The sequence below is a fragment of the Falco peregrinus genome, chromosome 19 (assembly GCF_023634155.1).
Source record: "Falco peregrinus isolate bFalPer1 chromosome 19, bFalPer1.pri, whole genome shotgun sequence".
Taxonomy (NCBI): Eukaryota; Metazoa; Chordata; class Aves; order Falconiformes; family Falconidae; genus Falco; species Falco peregrinus.
The window spans coordinates 5969914-5989772 of NC_073740.1; the positions used below are offsets into that span (position 1 = coordinate 5969914).

General features: G+C 67.8%; 2 protein-coding genes across 2 annotated transcripts; both read left to right on the forward strand.

The window, feature by feature from the left end:
• Positions 1-4716: 4716 nt before the first annotated feature.
• On the forward strand, positions 4717-12972 carry LOC101915017 (sodium/potassium-transporting ATPase subunit alpha-2). The gene is given in 25 exon segments (XM_055792088.1): positions 4717-4804; positions 4896-5000; positions 5083-5142; positions 5492-5551; positions 5553-5696; positions 6176-6289; positions 6384-6518; positions 6688-6805; positions 6886-7154; positions 7359-7557; positions 7815-7924; positions 8039-8173; positions 8257-8446; positions 8985-9067; positions 9070-9165; positions 9289-9425; positions 9501-9651; positions 10054-10222; positions 10306-10460; positions 10542-10665; positions 11145-11290; positions 11748-11878; positions 11959-12060; positions 12137-12228; positions 12756-12972. Coding segments are annotated over 25 exon segments (3108 nt in total). The 5' UTR covers positions 4717-4750; the 3' UTR covers positions 12785-12972.
• A 1811-nt stretch (positions 12973-14783) lies between these two features.
• Positions 14784-19519, forward strand: CASQ1 (calsequestrin 1). Its single transcript, XM_055792423.1, has 11 exons — positions 14784-15023; positions 15785-15869; positions 16196-16296; positions 16527-16638; positions 17180-17253; positions 17335-17465; positions 18418-18463; positions 18592-18646; positions 18734-18834; positions 18942-19016; positions 19225-19519. The coding sequence occupies exons 1-11, from the start codon at positions 14784-14786 to the stop codon at positions 19381-19383; spliced, it is 1179 nt and encodes a 392-aa protein (XP_055648398.1). The 3' UTR covers positions 19384-19519.
• Positions 19520-19859: the final 340 nt, after the last annotated feature.

Genomic DNA, 19859 nt, shown 5'->3' on the forward strand with positions numbered 1-19859 from the left:
CGCCCCTTCTGATGGTGGTGGTCGTCTTGGGGTGCGGGGTCTTGAATTTGGGGCGTGTGCCTGGGTTTGGGGGTGCCAATCCCGTGTCCGCGGAATTCCGAGTGAGACAGGGGCTGGGGGCTGGCAGGAGGGACAGAGGGGACAGTGAGGAGTGGCACCGCGCACCCTGTGCTTTCCCCCCCCCACTGTATTGCGAGCCCCGAAGCTCTGCAGGCACGCAGACCCCCAGGGTGGGCAGGGGGCTCTCCACGGACACGGGGACCCCCGGGGTGCGCAGGTGGCACCAAGACCCCCGGGACACCAAGGGCATGGGGTCACTAAGGCGGCCAGGGGGTGAATGCAGAGCCACGAGCCCCCCCTGCCCCCCCCAGCAGCAGGGGGGTGTGCTTGGGGAAGCGGGCGGGGCCGAGCCGGGGCTGAGCGATCCCCCCGCCCCCCGCCCCGCCCCCAGCCCGGCCGGCGGCCGCCCACGACGCGGGTGAGGCGGGGGAGCGTGGAGCTGTGCCCGCGCCCCAGACACCGTGCGTGGGTCCCCGCGCCCCCCCATCCGGAGCGGGGCGGAGCCCGGCCCCCCGCGGGGCTCCCGGGTCCCCACGGGTGTGTGTGCACACGCGGGTTGGCAGGGGGCGGGGTGTGTGTGTGTGCGCGCACACGCGTGTTGCCGTGAGCGGCGGGACACACGGACACAGACACAGACACACACAGAGACACACGGACACACACACAGAGACACGCGAACACACACACACAGACACACACACACACACACACACACACACACACACAGAGACACGCGAACACACACACACACACAGACACACACACACACACACACAGACACACAGACACACACACACAGAGCCCCCCCGTCCCCCGTGTCCCCATGTCCCCCCGGCTGCCACATTCCTCCCGCCCACGGCAGCAGCTGCGCAGGGTGGGGGCGGCGGGGCACGGTCCTCGGGGGGGGGGGGGGGGGGGGGGCACACGCATGTGCATGGCGCCAGCCCCCCCACCCCCCACCCCCCGCTGGGGTACCCGCCACCGCTACCCCCTCCGGCAGGGAACCGGGGCAACTGGGAGGCCGGGGCTGCAGCGGGGGGCGGCGGGGCGGACCCCCGGGACCCCCGTGGGGCCGGGGTGGGGGCGCGGCACGTGGCGCCTGCTCCCGCGTCATCTGTTTGCTCAGCTTGGGGGACAGCGGGGGGGGGACAGCGGGGGGCACAGGCCGGGTAAACACCCCCCAACCGGCCTCGGCATGCCCGGCCCCTGCTGGGGGATGGGACAATGGGGGGGCTGGGATAAACTGGGGGGCGCGGGGGTGCTGGGGGATATTGGGGCAGACTGGGGGGACTGGGATGGATTGGGGGCACTAGAAGGAACAGGGGGACAGGGATGGACTGTGGGCACTAGGACAGACTGGGGGCACTGGGATAGACTGTGGGGACTGAAGGTGTTGAAGGATTTTGGGGCAGATTGGGGGGACTGGAATAGACTGGAGGCACTGGGAGGTACTGGGGCAGACGGGAGACGGGCAGAGAGAGAGGTGCTGGTGCAGATGTGTGGGAACTGGGAGAGACTGGGGTGGACTGCAATGGGTGGGGAGGTGCTGGGGGAGATGGCAGACTAGGCAGTAGTGGGACAGACTGGAGGGGCACTGGGACAGACTGGGGCAGGCTGGGAGGTACTGAGACAGATGGGGTGCTGGCATGGACTGGGGGGGACTGGTCCAGACTGGGGATACTGGGTTATACTGGGAGCGTGAAGCTGGACCAGGGGGACTGGTGCAACAGACTGGGACGTGGAGATGCTGGGTGCACTGGTGCAAACTAGTGGCACAGGCGTAGAGGGGCTGTGGGCCCCACAGCCATTGCCCCCCCCCCCCCCCCCCAGTGCCCTTGGGCTGCCCTTGAAGGTTGCCATGGCGACTAAGCCGGACCCTGGGGGGCCGGGGGGAGAGCGTGTGAGGGGGTGCGTGTTACTGGGAGGGGGCCCTGGAGCAGGACTGGGGGCACTGGGGCTGCGGGGCAGGACTGGGGGGCACCAGGGTGGGCATGGGGGGTGTCAGGACGCGTCCCCAGGCACAGCCAGTCCCCGGGCACAGCCGCATCCCCGGGCACAGCCGGTCCCCGGCACAGTTGTCCCTGGTCACAGCCCCCCCCCCCCGGTACAGCCCCCCCGGGCCCTGGCCTTTCCCTGGCTAATTTTAGCCACCCCGCGTTCCCGCTTGCTGCCCGGTGGCACCAGCGTCCCCCGTCAGGGCAGCAGCATACGGGGAGAACTGGGGACATGCTGGGGTGGGGATCAGCACCCCCTCCAAACTGTCCCCCTGGCGCCACCCCTTGCTCTGGAAGGGGGGGGGGGCCTTCAGGGAGGGACCCAGGTGTCCGAGCAGCCCGTGACCCCCCCGCTGCCACCCACGCCGTGGGGTCTGCGTGGGGCACCCGGACGTCAGGGTCCCCCGCCACGCCCCAGCAGGTGGGGGGGGGTCAGAAAGGGGCACCCCCCGGCCCGGACACCTGGGTTCCCAGCGCTCAGCCGGGACCCCCCACTGCCCCGGCCGGCTGGGTCCCACGCGGGGGGTGTCGTGGATCGGGAGGGACTCGGAGACCCCCAGCACGGCCGGGGGGGGGGGGGGCGGGAAGAGCCCACCCCCCATAACCAGGGCAACCGGGGCGGGGGGTCCGGGGGGCCCGGCCAGGAGGGGCCGGGGGGGGGCAGGCCCGGCCAGGGGGCGGGGGGCGGGAGCGGGGGGGGCCGGCCCGGGCGGGGCCGGGAGGGTTTTTCTCGGCCGCCGCCGCCGCCGCCCCCGAGTGCCCCGGGCCGAGAGCAGCGACGGCAGCGCCATGGGCAGAGGGGTGAGTAGGGGCGGCCCGGGGCGCCCGCTGCCCCCCCCCCACGCCCACGCGGGGCGCACACCCACGCGGGGCACACCCCCCCTCCCCCACATACATACCCCCCCGGAGCGCCCACCCCTGCGGGCACCCGCTTGCTGCCACCCGGCACCTGGCCCTGGCGCCCACCCGTATCACCCACCTGCTGGCAGCCGGCACCTGCCCGGGCGGGACCCCCCCCAGGGCGCCCACCCAGCCGCTGCCACCTGTGGGTGCTGTCCCCATCAGGTGCTGCCCCCCCGCACCCCACCCCAGGGTCCCATGGCCACTCTCCCCTCCCCTCCTCGGTGCCACTGGCACCCACGTGCCCCCTCACCGGGGTCCCACTGTTCCCCCGTGACCCCCGACAGGGGTGGGCGGCTGCCCAAACGTCTGAGTCCCCCCCCTCGCTTCGGGGAAGGAATTGGGGGGGGGGGGGGGAGCGGGGCGGTCCCCCCATGGTGGGGAAACTGAGGCACGGAGCCGGGTTGCCCCCGTGGAGGATCCCCCCGCGCCTGTCCCCCACTCGTGCCCGTGGCCCCGGCTGCTCCGCGCCAGGGTCCCGGTGCCGTGGCAACGGCCGCGGGGGGGGCCCCGAGCCGAGGCTGGCACCTCGCCCAGCCCCCCCCCGTCCCACCGGGCCCCCCTGTCCCGCCTGGCACAGCCGGGACCCCCCACGCCGGGGACCCTCCGTTCCTTGGGCACCCATGCAAAAGTGGGGAGACGCCAGAGGACGTGGGACAGCGGGTGTCGTCGTGTCCCCCCTCCCCGTGGGTGTCCCCAGATGGGTGTCCCTCCGGGCAGTCTGTCCTCAAGGAAACGCCGGGGTGGGGGAGGGCGGGGGGATGCACATACACACCACCCCCCACCCCGCCCTGTGCCACCCTCCTGCCCCCCCGAATCCCGGGATGCCCCTTCAGCCCACCCCCAAAGCCAGAGTGGCCCCGCGTGGAGGGCTGGGGCGCCCCGTGTCCTGGGGGAGCGGGCAGCAGAGCCCCCCCCCCGCCTGGGAGTGCCCCGTGGGGGGGTGTGTGGAGATGGGCACCCCCGTGTCCCCGTCCCCGCGGTAACACGACCCCTCTGCTCCCGGCCGTTGTTCTTGGCACCGGGGCCGTTTTCCATGACCGCATCGGCCCCCCCCCCGGCCCCCCCCGGCCCCATGCTGGGGCACCCGCCACCCCCCCGGCCCCTTCCTGCTCCTGCCAACCTCTGTCCCGGCCAGCAGAGCTGCCGCCAACGTGCCACCGGGCCCTGCCAGCCCTGGGGGACCCCCTGCCGCCAGCCGCGCGGGGGCGGGGGGGGGGGGAGCTGTGTCACACCCCCCCCAGGGAGAGTGGGCAGGGAGTGTGTCCCCCGCCTGCCTCTCCCCAACACCTCGGTGCTGGCGGTGTGTTCTTCTGCCTGGCTTGTGGGGACCCCCACGGCCACAGGGACCCCCCAACAGTCACAGTGCCATTCCCATGGCCCTGGGGACCCCCCCCCTCCTGGCCACAGTGCCACCCCTACAGCCCCAGGGACAGTGCCACCCCCATGGCCACAGGGCCACTGCTGTGGCCACAGTGACTCCGCCGTGGCCACAGTGACACCTCCACTGCCACACTAACACCCCTGTGACCACAGTGACACAGCCCCCCCCCCCCCCCCTGGCCCTAGGGACACCCCTACGACTGCAATGAACCCCCCCCCCCCCCCCCCCCCAGTCCTGGCGACACCCCCACAGCCACAGTGCCACCCTCACCTTTGCTGCCCCCCCCCCCCCATGGTGTTCTCCCCCACCCTGGGACACCTCCCCCACTCCCTGCCTGTGGTGCCCCCCATGCCCACGCTGCCACCGGTGCCTGCAGTCCCCCCCGTGCCCATGGTGACGCCCCGTACCCTCGATGATGCCTGTGGCCACGGTGACCCCCATGCTGGCGGTGACATCCATGCCCATGGTAATGCCCGTGCCCACGGCGAGGGCTGTGCCGCCGGCAGTGCCAGCCACACCGGCGGTGCCAGCGTGCCCACGGGGTCCTGCGCCCACAGGCCGGCCGGGAGTACTCACCCGCTGCCACGACCTCCGAGAATGGCGGTGGCAAGAGGAAGCAGAAGGAGAAGGAGCTGGATGAGCTGAAGAAGGAGGTCAACTTGGTGAGGAGGGGACCAGGGGGATGCAAGGGACAGCTGACAGTGCCACCCCAGCCAGGGTGACATGGTGATGTGTGCCCGACAGGATGACCACAAGCTGTCCCTGGATGAGCTGGGCAGGAAGTACCAGGTGGACCTGTCCCGGGTGAGATGTCCCCATGTCCCACCCTCGATGCCATCACCAGCATCCCACATCCCTCCCATGGGTGACACCCAGCTGTGTCCCATCCCCTCTCAGCATCCCTGTCTCCATGGGTGACACCCAACTGTGTCCCCTGCCCCCTCCCAGCTCCCTGTCCCCATGAGTGACCCCTGGCCATATACCCTGTCCCCTGCTGTCCCTGTGGGTCCCCCCAGCCATGACCCCCGTAGCCCCACATGCTCTGGCCATGGCACCCTGCTCTGCTGGACCCACAGGTTGTCCCTTGCCCAGGACCTCTGTGTCCCCCAGTGTTCCCCCCAGCCCTGGGTGTCAGCGTGTCCCCGCTCCGCAGGGCCTGACCAACGCACGGGCAGCCGAGATCCTGGTGCAGGACGGCCCCAATGCCCTGACACCCCCCCCCCACCACGCCTGAGTGGGTCAAGTTCTGCCGGCAGCTCTTCGGGGGCTTCTCCATCCTCCTCTGGATTGGGGCCATCCTCTGCTTCCTGGCGTACGGCATCCAGGCTGCCATGGAGGACGAGCCCTCCAACGACAACGTGAGGGCACCCCGGGGGGCACGGGCACTGGCGGGGATGGGCATCACGGGGATACAGGTGGTGTGGGGGTGCATGAGCATGGTGGGGGGCATAGGCGCTGTGGGGGCACCCTGAAGGACACGTGCATTGCTGGGCATGGGCACCATGGGGACATAGGCACTGGAAGGGCATGGGCACCCTTGGCAGGGGCATAAGCACCCGGGGCAGGCGGGGCGGGGGGGCACAGGCATCATGGGGACAGGGGTGTTGTGGGGCTGATGAGCGGTCTGGGGTGCATGGGTGACGTAAGGAGAACAGGCATTCTGGGGGCTCGGGGATCCCCGCCACCATGTGCCAGCTCTTGCAGGGTCTGGATGTGGGGGGCAAGTGGGTCAGGCTGGCACAGGGGTCCCCTCCCTAGCACCCTGCCCTGGGGCGGCTGGGGGGGTCCCACTCCTCACCTCAGGGTGCTGGGTGCTGAGGTGTCACCTGGGTCCCAGCTGTACCTGGGGGTGGTGCTGGCTGCTGTCGTCATCGTCACCGGCTGCTTCTCCTACTACCAAGAGGCCAAAAGCTCCAAAATCATGGACTCCTTCAAGAACATGGTGCCCCAGGTAGGAGCCCTGGGTGGGCACCCGGCTTGGTATGGGGGTCCCGGGTGGCGTGGGGGTGCCTGGGCATCCCTCAGGGTGCACTGTGCCCTGGCAGCAAGCACTGGTGATCCGCGAGGGTGAGAAGATCCAGATCAACGCAGAGAACGTGGTGGTGGGCGACCTGGTGGAGGTGAAGGGGGGGGACCGGGTGCCCGCTGATATGCGCATCATCTCCTCCCATGGCTGCAAGGTGAGCGGGCACCAGGACTGGCATGGGGTGGGCGCTGGTGGTGATGTGGGGTGGGCACCACAGGTAGCACAGGGTGGGCACCAGGGCTGGCATGGGGACAGCCAGGCTGGCCCAAGTGCAGCTGAGCCTGGTGGTGCCTGCCGGCACCCACCCATGCCTGCGGTGCCAGGTGGACAACTCGTCGCTGACGGGGGAGTCAGAGCCACAGACTCGCTCACCCGAGTTCACCCATGAGAACCCGCTGGAGACCCGCAACATCTGCTTCTTCTCCACCAACTGCGTAGAAGGTGGGTCAGCGGGGGGTCCCTGCCCATGCCGGGGGTCCCTGGTGCCCCCTGGGGCTGCATCACCCTCCCTGTCCTGCCAGGCACCGCCCGTGGCATCGTCATCTCCACGGGGGACCGGACAGTGATGGGGCGCATCGCCTCGCTGGCCTCGGGGCTGGAGGTGGGGCGCACACCCATCGCCATGGAGATCGAGCACTTCATCCGCCTCATCACTGGTGTTGCCGTCTTCCTCGGCCTCTCCTTCTTCATCCTCTCCCTCATCCTGGGCTACACCTGGCTGGAGGCCGTCATCTTTCTCATCGGCATCATTGTGGCTAATGTCCCTGAGGGGCTGCTGGCCACTGTCACTGTAAGGGCCACCAGGGGAGCAAAAGGGGTGGCATGGGGTGTGTGTGTGGGGCACTGGTTTCACTGGGAGGGAGGTGGTGAGCACTGGTTCTGCTGGGCCGATGCTGGTGCACCCAGCCATGTGTGGTGCCTGGTGCTTGCTGACACCTGTGGGTGCCCTCCGAGTGCCGTGGGTGCCCACTGAGCCCGGCGGTGCCCCCCCCAGGTGTGCCTGACGCTGACGGCCAAACGCATGGCACGGAAGAACTGCCTGGTGAAGAACCTGGAGGCGGTGGAGACGCTGGGCTCCACCTCCACCATCTGCTCTGACAAGACCGGGACCCTCACCCAGAACCGCATGACCGTCGCCCACATGTGGTTTGACAACCAGATCCACGAGGCTGACACCACTGAGGACCAGTCGGGTGGGTGACAGGCACCCTGACCGCCGGCACTCTGACCCCCTGAGCACCCCGACCCCAGGAGCACCCCCTTTTCTTACCCCTGCACCCAGATGTCACTGCCCTGGCACCCCTTTCCCCTGGGCACCCCCTTTCCCTTCAGCACCCCCTTCCCAGGGCACCTCCTTCCTTGGATCCCCAGGGCCCCTTGGGAGCACAGGAGGTGTCCCCAGAAAAGATGAGGGGGCCCAGCACAGCTGATGGGGCCGGGTGTCCCGCAGGTGCCACCTTTGACAAGCGCTCGCCCACGTGGGCAGCACTGGCACGCATCGCTGGGCTCTGCAACCGCGCCGTCTTCAAGCCGGGCCAGGAAAACATCTCCATTTCCAAGGTAGGTGATGCTGATCCCCCAGAACACCCTGAATCCTGCTGAGAGCCAGGGTGGTGCCCACCCTGGTGCCCCCCTTGGCATCGGCATCACTCTGAGCATCCCTCCTCACACCAGCGGGACACGGCAGGCGATGCCTCGGAGTCAGCGCTGCTGAAGTGCATCCAGCTTTCCTGTGGCTCTGTGAAGAAGATGCGGGACAAGAACCCCAAAGTCACCGAGATCCCTTTCAACTCCACCAACAAGTACCAGGTTTGCCAGGCTGCTGGTGGTGGTGGTGACCCCGGGGCAGTGGTCAGTGCCGCCTGGTGCCAGTGTGCCCGCCGTGCCTGCAGCTCTCCATCCACGAGCGGGAGGAGGATCCCCAGGGGTACCTGCTGGTGATGAAGGGGGCCCCCGAGCGCATCCTGGACCGGTGCTCCCGCATCCTGATGCAGGGCCAGGAGGTGCCACTGGACCAGGAGATGCGAGAGGCTTTCCAGAACGCCTACCTGGAGCTGGGGGGGCTAGGCGAGCGGGTGCTGGGTGAGGACGGGGGGGTGCAGGGAATGGGGCAGGGGTGGGCACTTGGGGGCACAAGTGCATGGTGGGCATGGGGTGGAGGCACATGGGGGCACAGGGAGGGGTGATGGATGCAGGGGGTGGGGTGGGAGATGTGACGGAAAGGGGATGTGAAGGGTGTGCGAACAAAGGGACATGGGGACACGGCCCTGCAGAGGACAGGGACATGGCAGGGGTGTGGGCATAGGGACACGGGTGCGGGATGATAGAATGTGGGGACACAGACATCATGGAGGGACAGGACACGCAGAGGCTGGGGGACGTGAGGCATGGAGACCACAGGGTGGGACCATGGGGACACAGGGGACATGGGAGGCATGGAATGGGGTCACCGGTGAAGGGGACAGGGGAGGGGGATGAGCGCTGGGGGGATGTGGGGGGGGCACAAGGGATGGGGGGGCAAAGATGGCACCGGGGGGTCGTGGCGAGGATGAGGGGAATCGGGTGAGGGAAGGGGATGCCCGTGGGCGCCCGCACCTTGTCATGTGCCGGCGACCGCCAGGTTTCTGCCACCTCTACCTGCCCCCGGACAAGTTCCCCCGTGGGTTCAGGTTTGACGCCGATGAGGTCAACTTCCCCACCAGCAATGCAATCTCTGCTTCGTGGGCCTGATGTCCATGATCGACCCGCCCCGTGCTGCTGTCCCCGATGCTGTCGGCAAGTGCCGCAGCGCCGGCATCAAGGTGGGACCCCCAGCCCCCAGCTCCCCCAGCACCAAGGTCAGACCTCCCGTGCCCCCTCTGACCCCTGCTAAGCTCTCCCCTGAGCAGGGGTCATCCCTCTGTATATGTGCCCCCCCCCACAAGGTGATCATGGTGACCGGGGACCACCCCATCACGGCCAAGGCCATTGCCAAGGGGGTGGGCATCATCTCGGAGGGCAACGAGACAGTGGAGGACATCGCTGCTCGCCTCAACATCCCCGTCAGCCAGGTCAACCCCCGGTAAGTGCCGGTGCTGGGCGGGGGGTGGGGTCCCGGGGGGGTCCAGTGGCCCCTGCTGAGGCTGCGGTGCGGCAGGGAGGCGAAGGCTTGTGTGGTGCATGGCTCCGACCTGAAGGACATGACATCGGAGCAGCTGGATGAGATCCTGAAGAACCACACCGAGATCGTCTTCGCCCGCACGTCCCCCCAGCAGAAACTCATCATTGTGGAGGGCTGCCAGCGCCAGGTGTCCCTGTCCCTGTCCCCGTGTCCCCTGCTGCCCCTGTGCCCCATGGTGTCCCCTTCCCTGTGCTTCCCCATGCCCTGTCCCCACCCCTTGTGGTGCCCACAGCCCTGTGCCTTGTCCCCTTCCCTGTGCCCCGTGGTGTCCCTTTCCCTCTACCCCAAGGTACCCTGCTGTCCCCATGCACCGTGGTGTCGCCATCCACGCTCACCATGGTACCACCACCCCTGTGCCCCATTGTGTCCCCGTCCCTGTGCCCCACAGTGCTGCCATCCCCGTGCCTTGCAGTGTCCCCATGCTCTGTGGTGCCCCATCCCTGTGCCCCATGGTGTCCCCATGCCCCACAACACCCCCCTCCCCATGCCCTGTCCCCGTTCCTGCAGTGCCTGACCCCCCCATCCCCAGGGTGCCATCGTGGCAGTGACAGGGGACGGGGTGAACGACTCCCCAGCACTGAAGAAGGCCGACATCGGCATTGCCATGGGCATTGCTGGCTCCGACGTCTCCAAGCAGGCAGCCGACATGATCCTCCTCGATGACAATTTTGCCTCCATCGTCACTGGCGTGGAGGAAGGTCAGTGCTGGCCCCTCCGTTGCCCTCCAACCCCCAGACAGGTGCCCCCCGTCCCCATCACCCACCGCCCCCCATCCCCACAGGGCGCCTGATCTTTGACAACCTGAAGAAGTCCATCGCCTACACCCTGACCAGCAACATCCCCGAGATCACCCCCTTCCTCCTCTTCATTATCGCCAACATCCCCCTGCCCCTGGGCACTGTCACCATCCTGTGCATCGACCTGGGCACCGACATGGTGAGCATGGGGGGACAGCAGGGGGTGATGGGTTTGGGGGTGGGGGGGTGACAGTGGCTGACAGCCCTCCCCACCACCCAGGTGCCCGCCATCTCCCTGGCGTACGAGGCAGCCGAGAGCGACATCATGAAGCGCCAGCCCAGGAACCCCCGGACCGACAAGCTGGTGAACGAGCGGCTCATCAGCATGGCCTACGGGCAGATCGGTGAGGAGGGGGATGCCAGGCTCCCCTGGGTGGCCGTGGGGGCAACGGGTGCCCCTAGGACCCACCGGTGACAACAGGCACTCACTAGAAACACCAGGGGACATGCCCCCAGCTGGCACCGTGGCCACTGGGTGACACCAGGGCTCCCAGTGGCACGCCAGGGCACCCACTGGGGCACCCACTAGTGACACTGGAGGAGCCCATCTCTGATCCCAGGGGTGCCGGTCCTGCTGGTGACAGTCCCTGCTCTGGGGGTGCTGATCCTGGGATGTGGATCCCTGAGCCTGGGGTGCTGATCCCTGCTCTGAGGGTGCCCATGCTGACTGTAGGGGTCCCAGCCCCCGATCCCAGGGTGCTGATCTGTGATCCCCGATCCTGGGGGTGCTGATCCCCAATTCTGGGGTGCCAGTTGGCAATCCCGGGATGCCGATCCTGGATCCAGAGTGCCGGTTGGTGATCCTGGGGTGCTGATCTCACAGGGATGATCCAGGCACTGGGTGGTTTCTTCACCTACTTTGTGATCCTGGCGGAGAATGGGTTCCTTCCTGGCACGCTGGTGGGCATCCGCCTGGCCTGGGACGACCGCTCTACCAATGACCTGGAGGACTCCTACGGCCAGGAGTGGGTGAGTGGGCCCCTTGCACGCCCCTTGCACGCTCTTCGCACGCCCACCCGGCTCTGCTTTGCAGAGCCTGCAGAGTGGCTGCGCGTGTGCAAACCTACGCCTCAGCTCGTGCAAAGGCTTGGCAGGAGTGTGCATGTGTGTACACACGTGTCTGTGGCGTGTTTGCACGTGCCCTCACAGCCCTCTCTGACTGTGCATCCCTGTGCGCTCCTGTTAGTGCACCTGCCTTTGCACGGCTGTTGCTTGTGTGCACGCGCTCGCACGCACTTGGCAAGTGTGCCCTCCCCTGCTTGTGCTCGTGCAGAGCCCTTGCACACACATCCTTCTGCACATCCCCTTACACACCGTTCGTGCCCCTGCCCCCACATGGTGTGTGTTCACATGTGCCCTCCCACGTGCCAGCGTGCACTGGGGGGCACGTGCGGCTGCGCTGAGGCTGTGCCCCCCCCCCCCCCAGACCTACGAGCAGCGGAAGGTGGTGGAGTTCACCTGCCACACCGCCTTCTTCGCCAGCATCGTGGTGGTGCAATGGGCCGACCTCATCATCTGCAAGACCCGCCGCAACTCTGTCTTCCAGCAGGGCATGAAGTGGGTGCCCCCTCGTGCCCCCCCCAGCACCCATGGGTGCTCCCTGCCCCCTGCCTTGCACCCACGCAGCTTTCCCACAGGAACAAGATCCTGATCTTCGGGTTGCTGGAGGAGACGGCGCTGGCGGCGTTCCTCTCCTACTGCCCCGGCATGGGGGTGGCCCTGCGCATGTACCCCCTCAAGTGAGTCGGTGGGGGGTACCCTGGCCCTGCCCCCCCCGCCATGGGTGCCCCCCCCACTAACGCTGCCCACCCACAGGGTCACCTGGTGGTTCTGCGCCTTCCCCTACAGCCTCCTCATCTTCGCTTACGATGAGGTGCGCAAGCTCATCCTGCGCCGCTACCCCGGCGGTGAGTGAGACCCCCCCCACCGGCAAACGCCCCCCCGGATGTTTTTCCCCCCAGGATGGGCATTGCTCTCCCCCTGAAACCCCCCAGTATGGGCTTTGCCCCCCCTAAATCCCCCCTTTTTGAACACGCCAAAGTCATCACGGCCCCCCTGCAAGTGGTCACTGTCCCCCCGCAACTAGCACAGCCCCTTGAGTCCTCCCTCTGGCCCCCTCTGCCCGCCCACCCTCCCCTCCCAGAGCAGGGGCTGCCCCCAAAACCACCCTCTGGGCTGGGGCACCGGCACCCCTGGGGGCTGGGGGGAGACCCAGGGAAGGGGGGGGGGGGCACCCAAGAGGCATGCAGAGCCCCCACAGGGGTTGGGGGGCACCCAGGGAAGTGGGAAGCCCCCATGGGAGAAAGGGATACCTAGGAGATGTGGGAGGCACCCAAGAGGGGTGGGAAGCATGCAGGGGGTGGGGGGGACACCCAGGGGGTGGGGGCACCCCCATCTCGCTTTCCTCCCCCCACCAACGCCTCCCTTCTTGCAGGCTGGGTGGAGAAGGAGACCTACTACTAGACGGCCGTATGGTCCCCCGACCCCCCTCACCCCAGTCCTGCACCCCCTGTACTAACCCCGGGGGCTGACGCTGCTGGGCATGGCAGGGGGGGAGCCAGGAGTGTGGGAGGGGCACCCACTGCCCACCCCCCCCACCCCCCCCGGGGCACGCAGACACCCCCCACCATCTTCAGAGCAATAAAACGGTTTAACCCCGTTGTGCTGTTGTCTGTACGGCGGGGGGGGGGGGGGGGGAGCACTGTGGTGGGGCGTGGGGACCAAGGTGGGGACAGGATGAGGGGCACAGGGGGAGGGATGGAGCCTGGCTTCCCTGCCCTGTCTCCATGTCCCCCATGTCCTCTGGGGTCCCTCAGTACCCCATGTCCCTCCCTTGTTACCCAATGCCCCCCCATGATTCCCCCTTGTCACACCCCCCCCCCCATGCTCTCATGTCCCTACGTCTGCAAGCGTAGGGGTGCCTGCCGCCCCCCCCGCCCCATGCCCACCCACCCCCCCAGTGCAAGGCACATCCTCCTGGGTCCCCGTGGCGGGGGGCTGGGGGTGCCCCGGCCCTGCTGAGTCAGCAGTGGGGGGCAGGGCGCGGGGTCCGGCCGCTCGGGTTTCGCCGACGGTTTCGGTGTCACTGGGGGATTAAAGCAGAGGAGTCAGGGTCACCCGAAACCAAACCGGGGCTGGGGACAGGGACACCCCCTGTGCCCTCTGGCACCCCTGTTGTGAGGGTCCCAGGCACGCTGTAACCCCAGCGTAGGGGTCCTGGGCACCCCAATTCCCGGCACACAGGAGTCCTGGGCACCCATGGCCGTGAGAATGGGGGTCCCGGGCACCCACAGCCCTGAGTACGGGGAGTCTCGGGCACCCACTGCCCTGGGGGTCCTGGCTCCCGTGGCTTCTTGGCTTGAGGGGAGAAGCCCCCCATCCTTGGGGGTGGCCATGAGTGGTCTGGTCCCCCCAGCCCGGGGGGGATCCACTTCCCAGTGGTCAGCAGAGCGGGTGGTCAGCTAATCCCAGGGGATGGAGGTGACAAAATACCGCGTGTCCCCCTCCCTGACTGAGCCAGGCAGCTGGGGGCTGGGGAGCTGGGGGGGTCCCCGCCGACACCAGCCCACAGCTGGGCCCCCGCGGCCCTGGGCTGGGGGGGCTGTGTGCCCAGCCCCCCATCCTGGTGCCCACTGGGCCAGCTTTGCTGTGCCCCTGTCCCCAGCTGGGGGTCTCGGGGAGATGGGGACCCCAAGGCTGGTGTGAGAACTGGCCACCCGGGGGCCCCCAGCACCCACTGGGGACTGACCCCCCCAGGCCCCCCATCCCTGTGGTGTCCCCGGGGCCCAGCGCTGGTGACCCCAGCCTCGGCTCCTTATTTTTAGCTCCTGGCCCCCCCCTGCCCTGCCGGCTCCTCTTTCCTTGCTTAATATAGAGCTGGAGCGGGGGCTGGCGGGGGGGGGTGGGGAATGGGGCTGAGCCCCCCTCTGCCGGGGAGAGGGGGATGGAATGGGGGGGGTGCAGGGGTGGTCAGGGCCCTTCTGTCCCCTCTTTGTGCCTTCGGCCACTTTGGGGCTGGGAGGGGGCCGTGTCTGTGTGTCCCTGGCTGTGTCTGTCTGTCCCCTCCTGGCAGGGTTGGAAGGGGCCGTGTCTGTCCATGTGTTCCCCCCCCCCCGGGGGCTGTGTCAGTCCGTCCTCCCCGGGTCCAGGCAGGGGCTGTGTGTCCAGGGGCAGCTGGTGCCAGCCAGGCTCTCTGTCCATCTGTCCGTCCCCCATCCAGACGGGAAGCGTCATCTGGCTCTCCCCCTCCGGCCGCTGTCCATCCCAGGGGCTGGCCGTCCGTCCGTCCCCTGGTGCTGTCTGTCCGCTCCCTGCCTGTGTGTCCATCATCCGTGAGTCCCATCCCTGTCGGTCTGTCTGTCCATCCCGCCCTGCAGGTCCGTGTCTGTCCGTGGGTCCCGTCCACCCACTCACAGCCTCGTCCGTGTGTTCGTCCCCATCCGTGGCTCTGCCTGGTGACCCCATGGGGGCCTGGGGGTGGGTGCTGGTGCTGCTGGTGCTGGGGGCTGGGGGGCCGGGGGGGGCCGGGGAGGGTCTGGACTTCCCCACCTACGACGGCCTGGACCGGGTGTTGCCCGTCACCCTGAAGAACTACAAGGCGATGCTGAAGCGGTTCCCGGTGCTGGCCCTGTTCCACCATGGCCCCGGGCAGGGTGGCCGGGCCGCCCAGCGCCACCGCGAGATGGAGGAGCTCATCCTGGAGGTGGGCACGGGGCACGGGGGGCGGCAGGGGGACCCTGCGTGGCGCTGGGGACACTGCATGGACCAGGAGATGCTGGTGGGATGGGCAACTACACCCATATGGCAGTGGGGACACTGGTGGGGACCAGGGCATGATGGTGGGACAGGCACTGGCATTGGGGCGCCATCACCTATGTGGCACTGGGGACACTGGTGGGGACCAGGGAATGATGGTGGGGCAGGCACTGGCATTGGGGCGCCATCACCTACATGGCACTGGGGGTACTGGTGGGGAGCAGGGGACACCAGTGGGATCAGGGGACAGTGGTGCCACAGACAGCAGTGCTGAGGACACTGGTGGGCACTGGGGGACACTGGAAAGACAGGCACTGGCACTGGGGCACCAGCACCTGTGTGGCACTGGGGACACTGTGGAGGGCAGGACAGCCTCACTGGGAGGAGACAGGGGCTGGGCGTAACAGGGCTTGGGGCACCCCCACCTATCTTTGCCCTCTCTGCACTTGGGCTGTGGGGAAGCAGCTCCTGTCCCGTGTGTCCCCCCCCCCCCCCCCCAAAATAGAGCCCAGCCTGCTGCCAGTGTAACCGGCTGTGGGGACCCGGCTGCAGGGCAGGGGGACACCTGCCTCCATGAGTGGGCACCGTGGGGGGAATGGATGGAGGGGGGGCGGGCAAAGCCATGCTGGGGACCTTGGGGAACCCTTGGCTGGGGGGGGACAGCACAGGGCTGGTGGCAGGGTGCCCACAGCACAGTGTCCCCCCCAGCTGGCAGCCCAGGTGCTGGAGGACAAGGGGGTGGGCTTTGGCCTCGTCGACTCTGAGAAGGATGCAGCTGTGGCCAAAAAGCTGGGTAAGGCTGACCTCCCCGCCCCGCCCCCCCCCTCACTGAGACCCCTCAGGCACAGTGACAGCCCCCCTGATCCCCCTGCCTGGCACAGGTCCCCCCTGAATCCCCCACAATGAGGCACAAGGACACCCCTGGACCCCCCCACCTGGCACGGGGACCCCTGTATCCCCCAGCCTGAGACAGGGACCCCCCTGTGTCTCCAGCCAGCCACAGGAGCCCCAGGAACCCGAAACCAGGCATGGGACCCCCCCAGCTGCTCCCAGTCAGGCACAGGGTTCCACCAGGACCCCCAAATCTGGCACAAGCTGAGCCCCCCCATTCCCCCCCAGGCCTGACGGAGGAGGACAGCATCTACGTGTTCAAGGAAGACGAGGTGATCGAGTATGATGGGGAGCTGGCGGCGGACACACTGGTGGAGTTCCTGCTGGATGTAAGAGCTCCCTCCCCCGCTCAGGAATCCCCATCTCCAACCACTGTGCACACCCACCCCCCACCCCCCACCCCACCATGATATCTCAGGAGGGAACCCAGGCATCTGGGCCCCCAACCCTCCCTTTGCATGGCTAGGGAAGGACCTGGGTGTCCTGTCCCCCCCACCCCAGCTGTCTCTGAACAAGGGGGGTCCCTGGGGACCCCGGTGCTGCCCCCCTACTCCCCCAGGTGCTGGAGGACCCAGTGGAGTTCATTGAGGGCGACCACGAGCTCCAGGCCTTTGAGAACATTGAGGATGACCCCAAACTCATCGGCTACTTCAAGAACGAGGACTCAGAGCGTATGTGGGGCTGGGGCAGCCCCTCTGTATTTCTCCCGTGCCCCCCCCCCCCCCCCCTCCTTCCTGTTTTCCCTGGCACCCCAGCCACAGCCCCAGTCCCAGTCCCCAACGCATTCTTCTAACCACCCATTTGCTTATCCCTCCCTCCATCCTTCCCTTCTTCCATCTCAGTCCCTCCGTCCCTGCATCCCTGTCCTTCCTTCTGTCCATCCCTCCCTGCATCCCTCCATCCCTCCGTCTTTCCATCCTTGCATCCCTCTGTCCCTGCATCCCTCCATCCCTCTGTCTTTCCATCCCTCCATCCCTCCGTCCCTGCATCCCTCTGTCCATCTTTTTGTCCATCTGTCATTCCCTGCATCCCTCTGTCCATCCCTCTACGAGGGCACCAGGGACTGACTCTGGACATGTTTGGGATTTGCTGGTTCCTTCTGGAGCCGGAGCCACTGGATGGAGCTGGGCTGGGGGTGCTGGTGCTGGCATGGGCCCAGTACCCGGTGTCGGTACCTGATGCTGGTGCCAGGACCCATCCCTGCTCCCCCAGACTTCAAGGCTTTCGAGGAGGCGGCAGAGGAGTTTCACCCCTACATCTCCTTCTTCGCCACCTTCGACAGCAAGGTAGGGGCGAGGGTCCCAGGGGTGTGGGGTCACCTGGTGCCAGCACCCATGGGTGGCTCAGGGACCCCAGCCTCACCCCAGGTCGCCAGGAAGCTGACCCTGAAGCTGAACGAGATCGACTTCTACGAGCCCTTCATGGAGGAGCCACTGACCATCCCCGAGCGGCCCAACAGCAAGGAGGAGATCGTGGCATTCGTGGAGGAGCACAAGCGGTGGGGGCCCAGCACCCCCTGCCCTGCCTCGGTTTCCCCAGCGGGGGATGCTGGGGGGCTGGGGGGAGCTGGTTGCCATGGGGACGTGGTTGCCATGGGAGGTGGTTGCCATGGGGACACGGTTGTCATGGGAGCTGGTTGCCATGAGGAGCTGGTTGCCATGGGAGCTGGTTGCCATGGGGAAGTGGTTGCCATGGGCAGATGGCTGACAAGGGGGGATACTTGCCACAGGAGACCGTTGCCATGGGGAAGCGGCTGCCATGGCAAGGTGGTTGCCGGGGGGGGTGGTTGCCAGGGGAGGTGGTTGCCATGGTAACGAGTTGCCATGGGGAGGTGACTGCCAGGTCAGCCGCAGCCTCAGGGATGGGGGATTCCCGGGGTGCAGGGCGGCCCCCCACTCCCCCCTATGCCCTCCCCTTGCCCTGGCAGCCCCCCTTCCCCAACACCACTTTGCTGGCGGTGGCCCCTGGGGTGACACGAGTTTACAAGGCCCCAGCAGCTGGGGGGTTGGTTGGGGGTGCCTGCCCCTAGGGGTGTTGCCGGTGGGCTGTGGGGCAGCCATCGTCCCCCCCCGGGGCCGGGGGTCCCATGGGGGTGGGCAGGGCAGGGTTAAGGACTTGGCTCTGCCGGGATGTTCCCGCAGCCTTAATCCCCCCCCCCGGATCAACCTGCCCCCCCGCCGCGGCCTCAATCCCTGGGAGATGGGGGGACCCTCCACAGCCCCCCCGACGTGCCAGCAGTGTCGGGGGGGGGAACTCAGCCCCGGCCCTGTGCCCACCCACCCAGGGCCAGCCCCCCCTGTTCTGCCTCCAGGTGCTGCACCCCTGTCTGAGCAGCCCCCCCCAGCCGCACAGCAGAGCTCGGGGAGGGTGGGGGGGTGTGTGTGGGGGGGTGGCCAGCTCTGGGGAGGTGGGTCTGGGGATGCCCTTCACCATGACCCCCCATCTCACAGGGCCACTCTGCGCAAACTCAAACCCAAGAGCATGTATGAGACCTGGGTGAGTGCATGGGAAGAGGCACAGAGGGGTTCTGCCCCCCACATTGCCTCGACCACCCCTCAGGGAGCCCCCCACCCTGGGGTCCCCCCCCCCCCCCCCACTGGTGACACCGATCTGTGTCCCCCAAGGAGGATGACATGGATGGGATCCACATTGTGGCCTTCGCAGAGGAGGATGATCCGGGTGAGGGAGGGGGCCAGCAGAGCTGGGGGTGTGTCAGGGGGTCCACGGGGGGTCCCAGCACGCCTCACCCTGCCCCGTCCTGCCCAGATGGGTTTGAGTTCCTGGAGATCCTGAAGGATGTGGCCCGAGACAACACGGAGAACCCTGACCTCAGCATCCTCTGGATCGACCCAGAGGATTTCCCACTGGTACCGCTGCCCCCCCCCCCCCCCCCCGGGGGGCACACACCCCACCACGACGCCCCTGTCACTGTTGGGTGGGCCTGGGAGCGCTGACCCATGTTCCCCCCCACCAGCTCATCCCTTACTGGGAGAAAACCTTCAACATCGACCTGTCCAGGCCCCAGATTGGGGTGGTCAACGTTACTGACGTGAGTGTCCCCCCCGGAGCCCCCCACGGGGGCTGAGTACCGATGGGCTCATCACACGGGTGGGCCTCAACAGCAGCCCCTGGGAGGAGGGGTCCCAGCCTGTCTGGTCCCCTGGGGGTCCCACACCTCAGGGCCGGGAGTCCCCTGCCCCCTCCCAGGCAGGTGCCCCCCTCAGCCTGTCCCCCAGCCCCCATGCCGGTGTCCCTAGGCTGACAGCGTGTGGCTGGAGATGGTGGACGAGGACGACCTGCCCGGCACGGAGGAGCTGGAGGAGTGGATCGAGGACGTGCTGGCAGGAGAGATCAACACTGAGGACGACAATGACGACAATGACGAGGACGATGATGACGATGACGACGACGACTAGGCCTGGTGCTGGGCCTCCACTCCAGTCCCATCCCTGTGCAAGCCATTAAAGTCCCCGGAGAGCCAGGCTGTGTCACTGGGGGGGACGACACAGGGAGGCTGGAGATGCTCCAGGCACAGGCAAGATCCCCGTGTGAGATCCCTCATGCAAGATTTGCTCGTCACCCTCCCCGTACACAATCCGCCATGAAGCATCTGGAGGGATCAATGCCTAAAAGCGCCCCCCCCCCCCCCCCCGGGAAACCCCCCATGTGAGATCTGGGGAATCTCCCGGTTTGAATCTCCCCTGTGGAAAGCCCTGTGCAGGATCTCCCCAGCTCGAGACCCCTCCCCATGATGCAAGCCCCGTCCCACATGAGCTCCCCTAGGAGATCCCCCGTGTCTGATCTCCACCGTGAGATCCCTGTGCGCTCTGTGCTGAAGAGATCACCCGTGCCAGATCCCCCATGTGAGATCCCCCATGTGAGATCCCCGTGC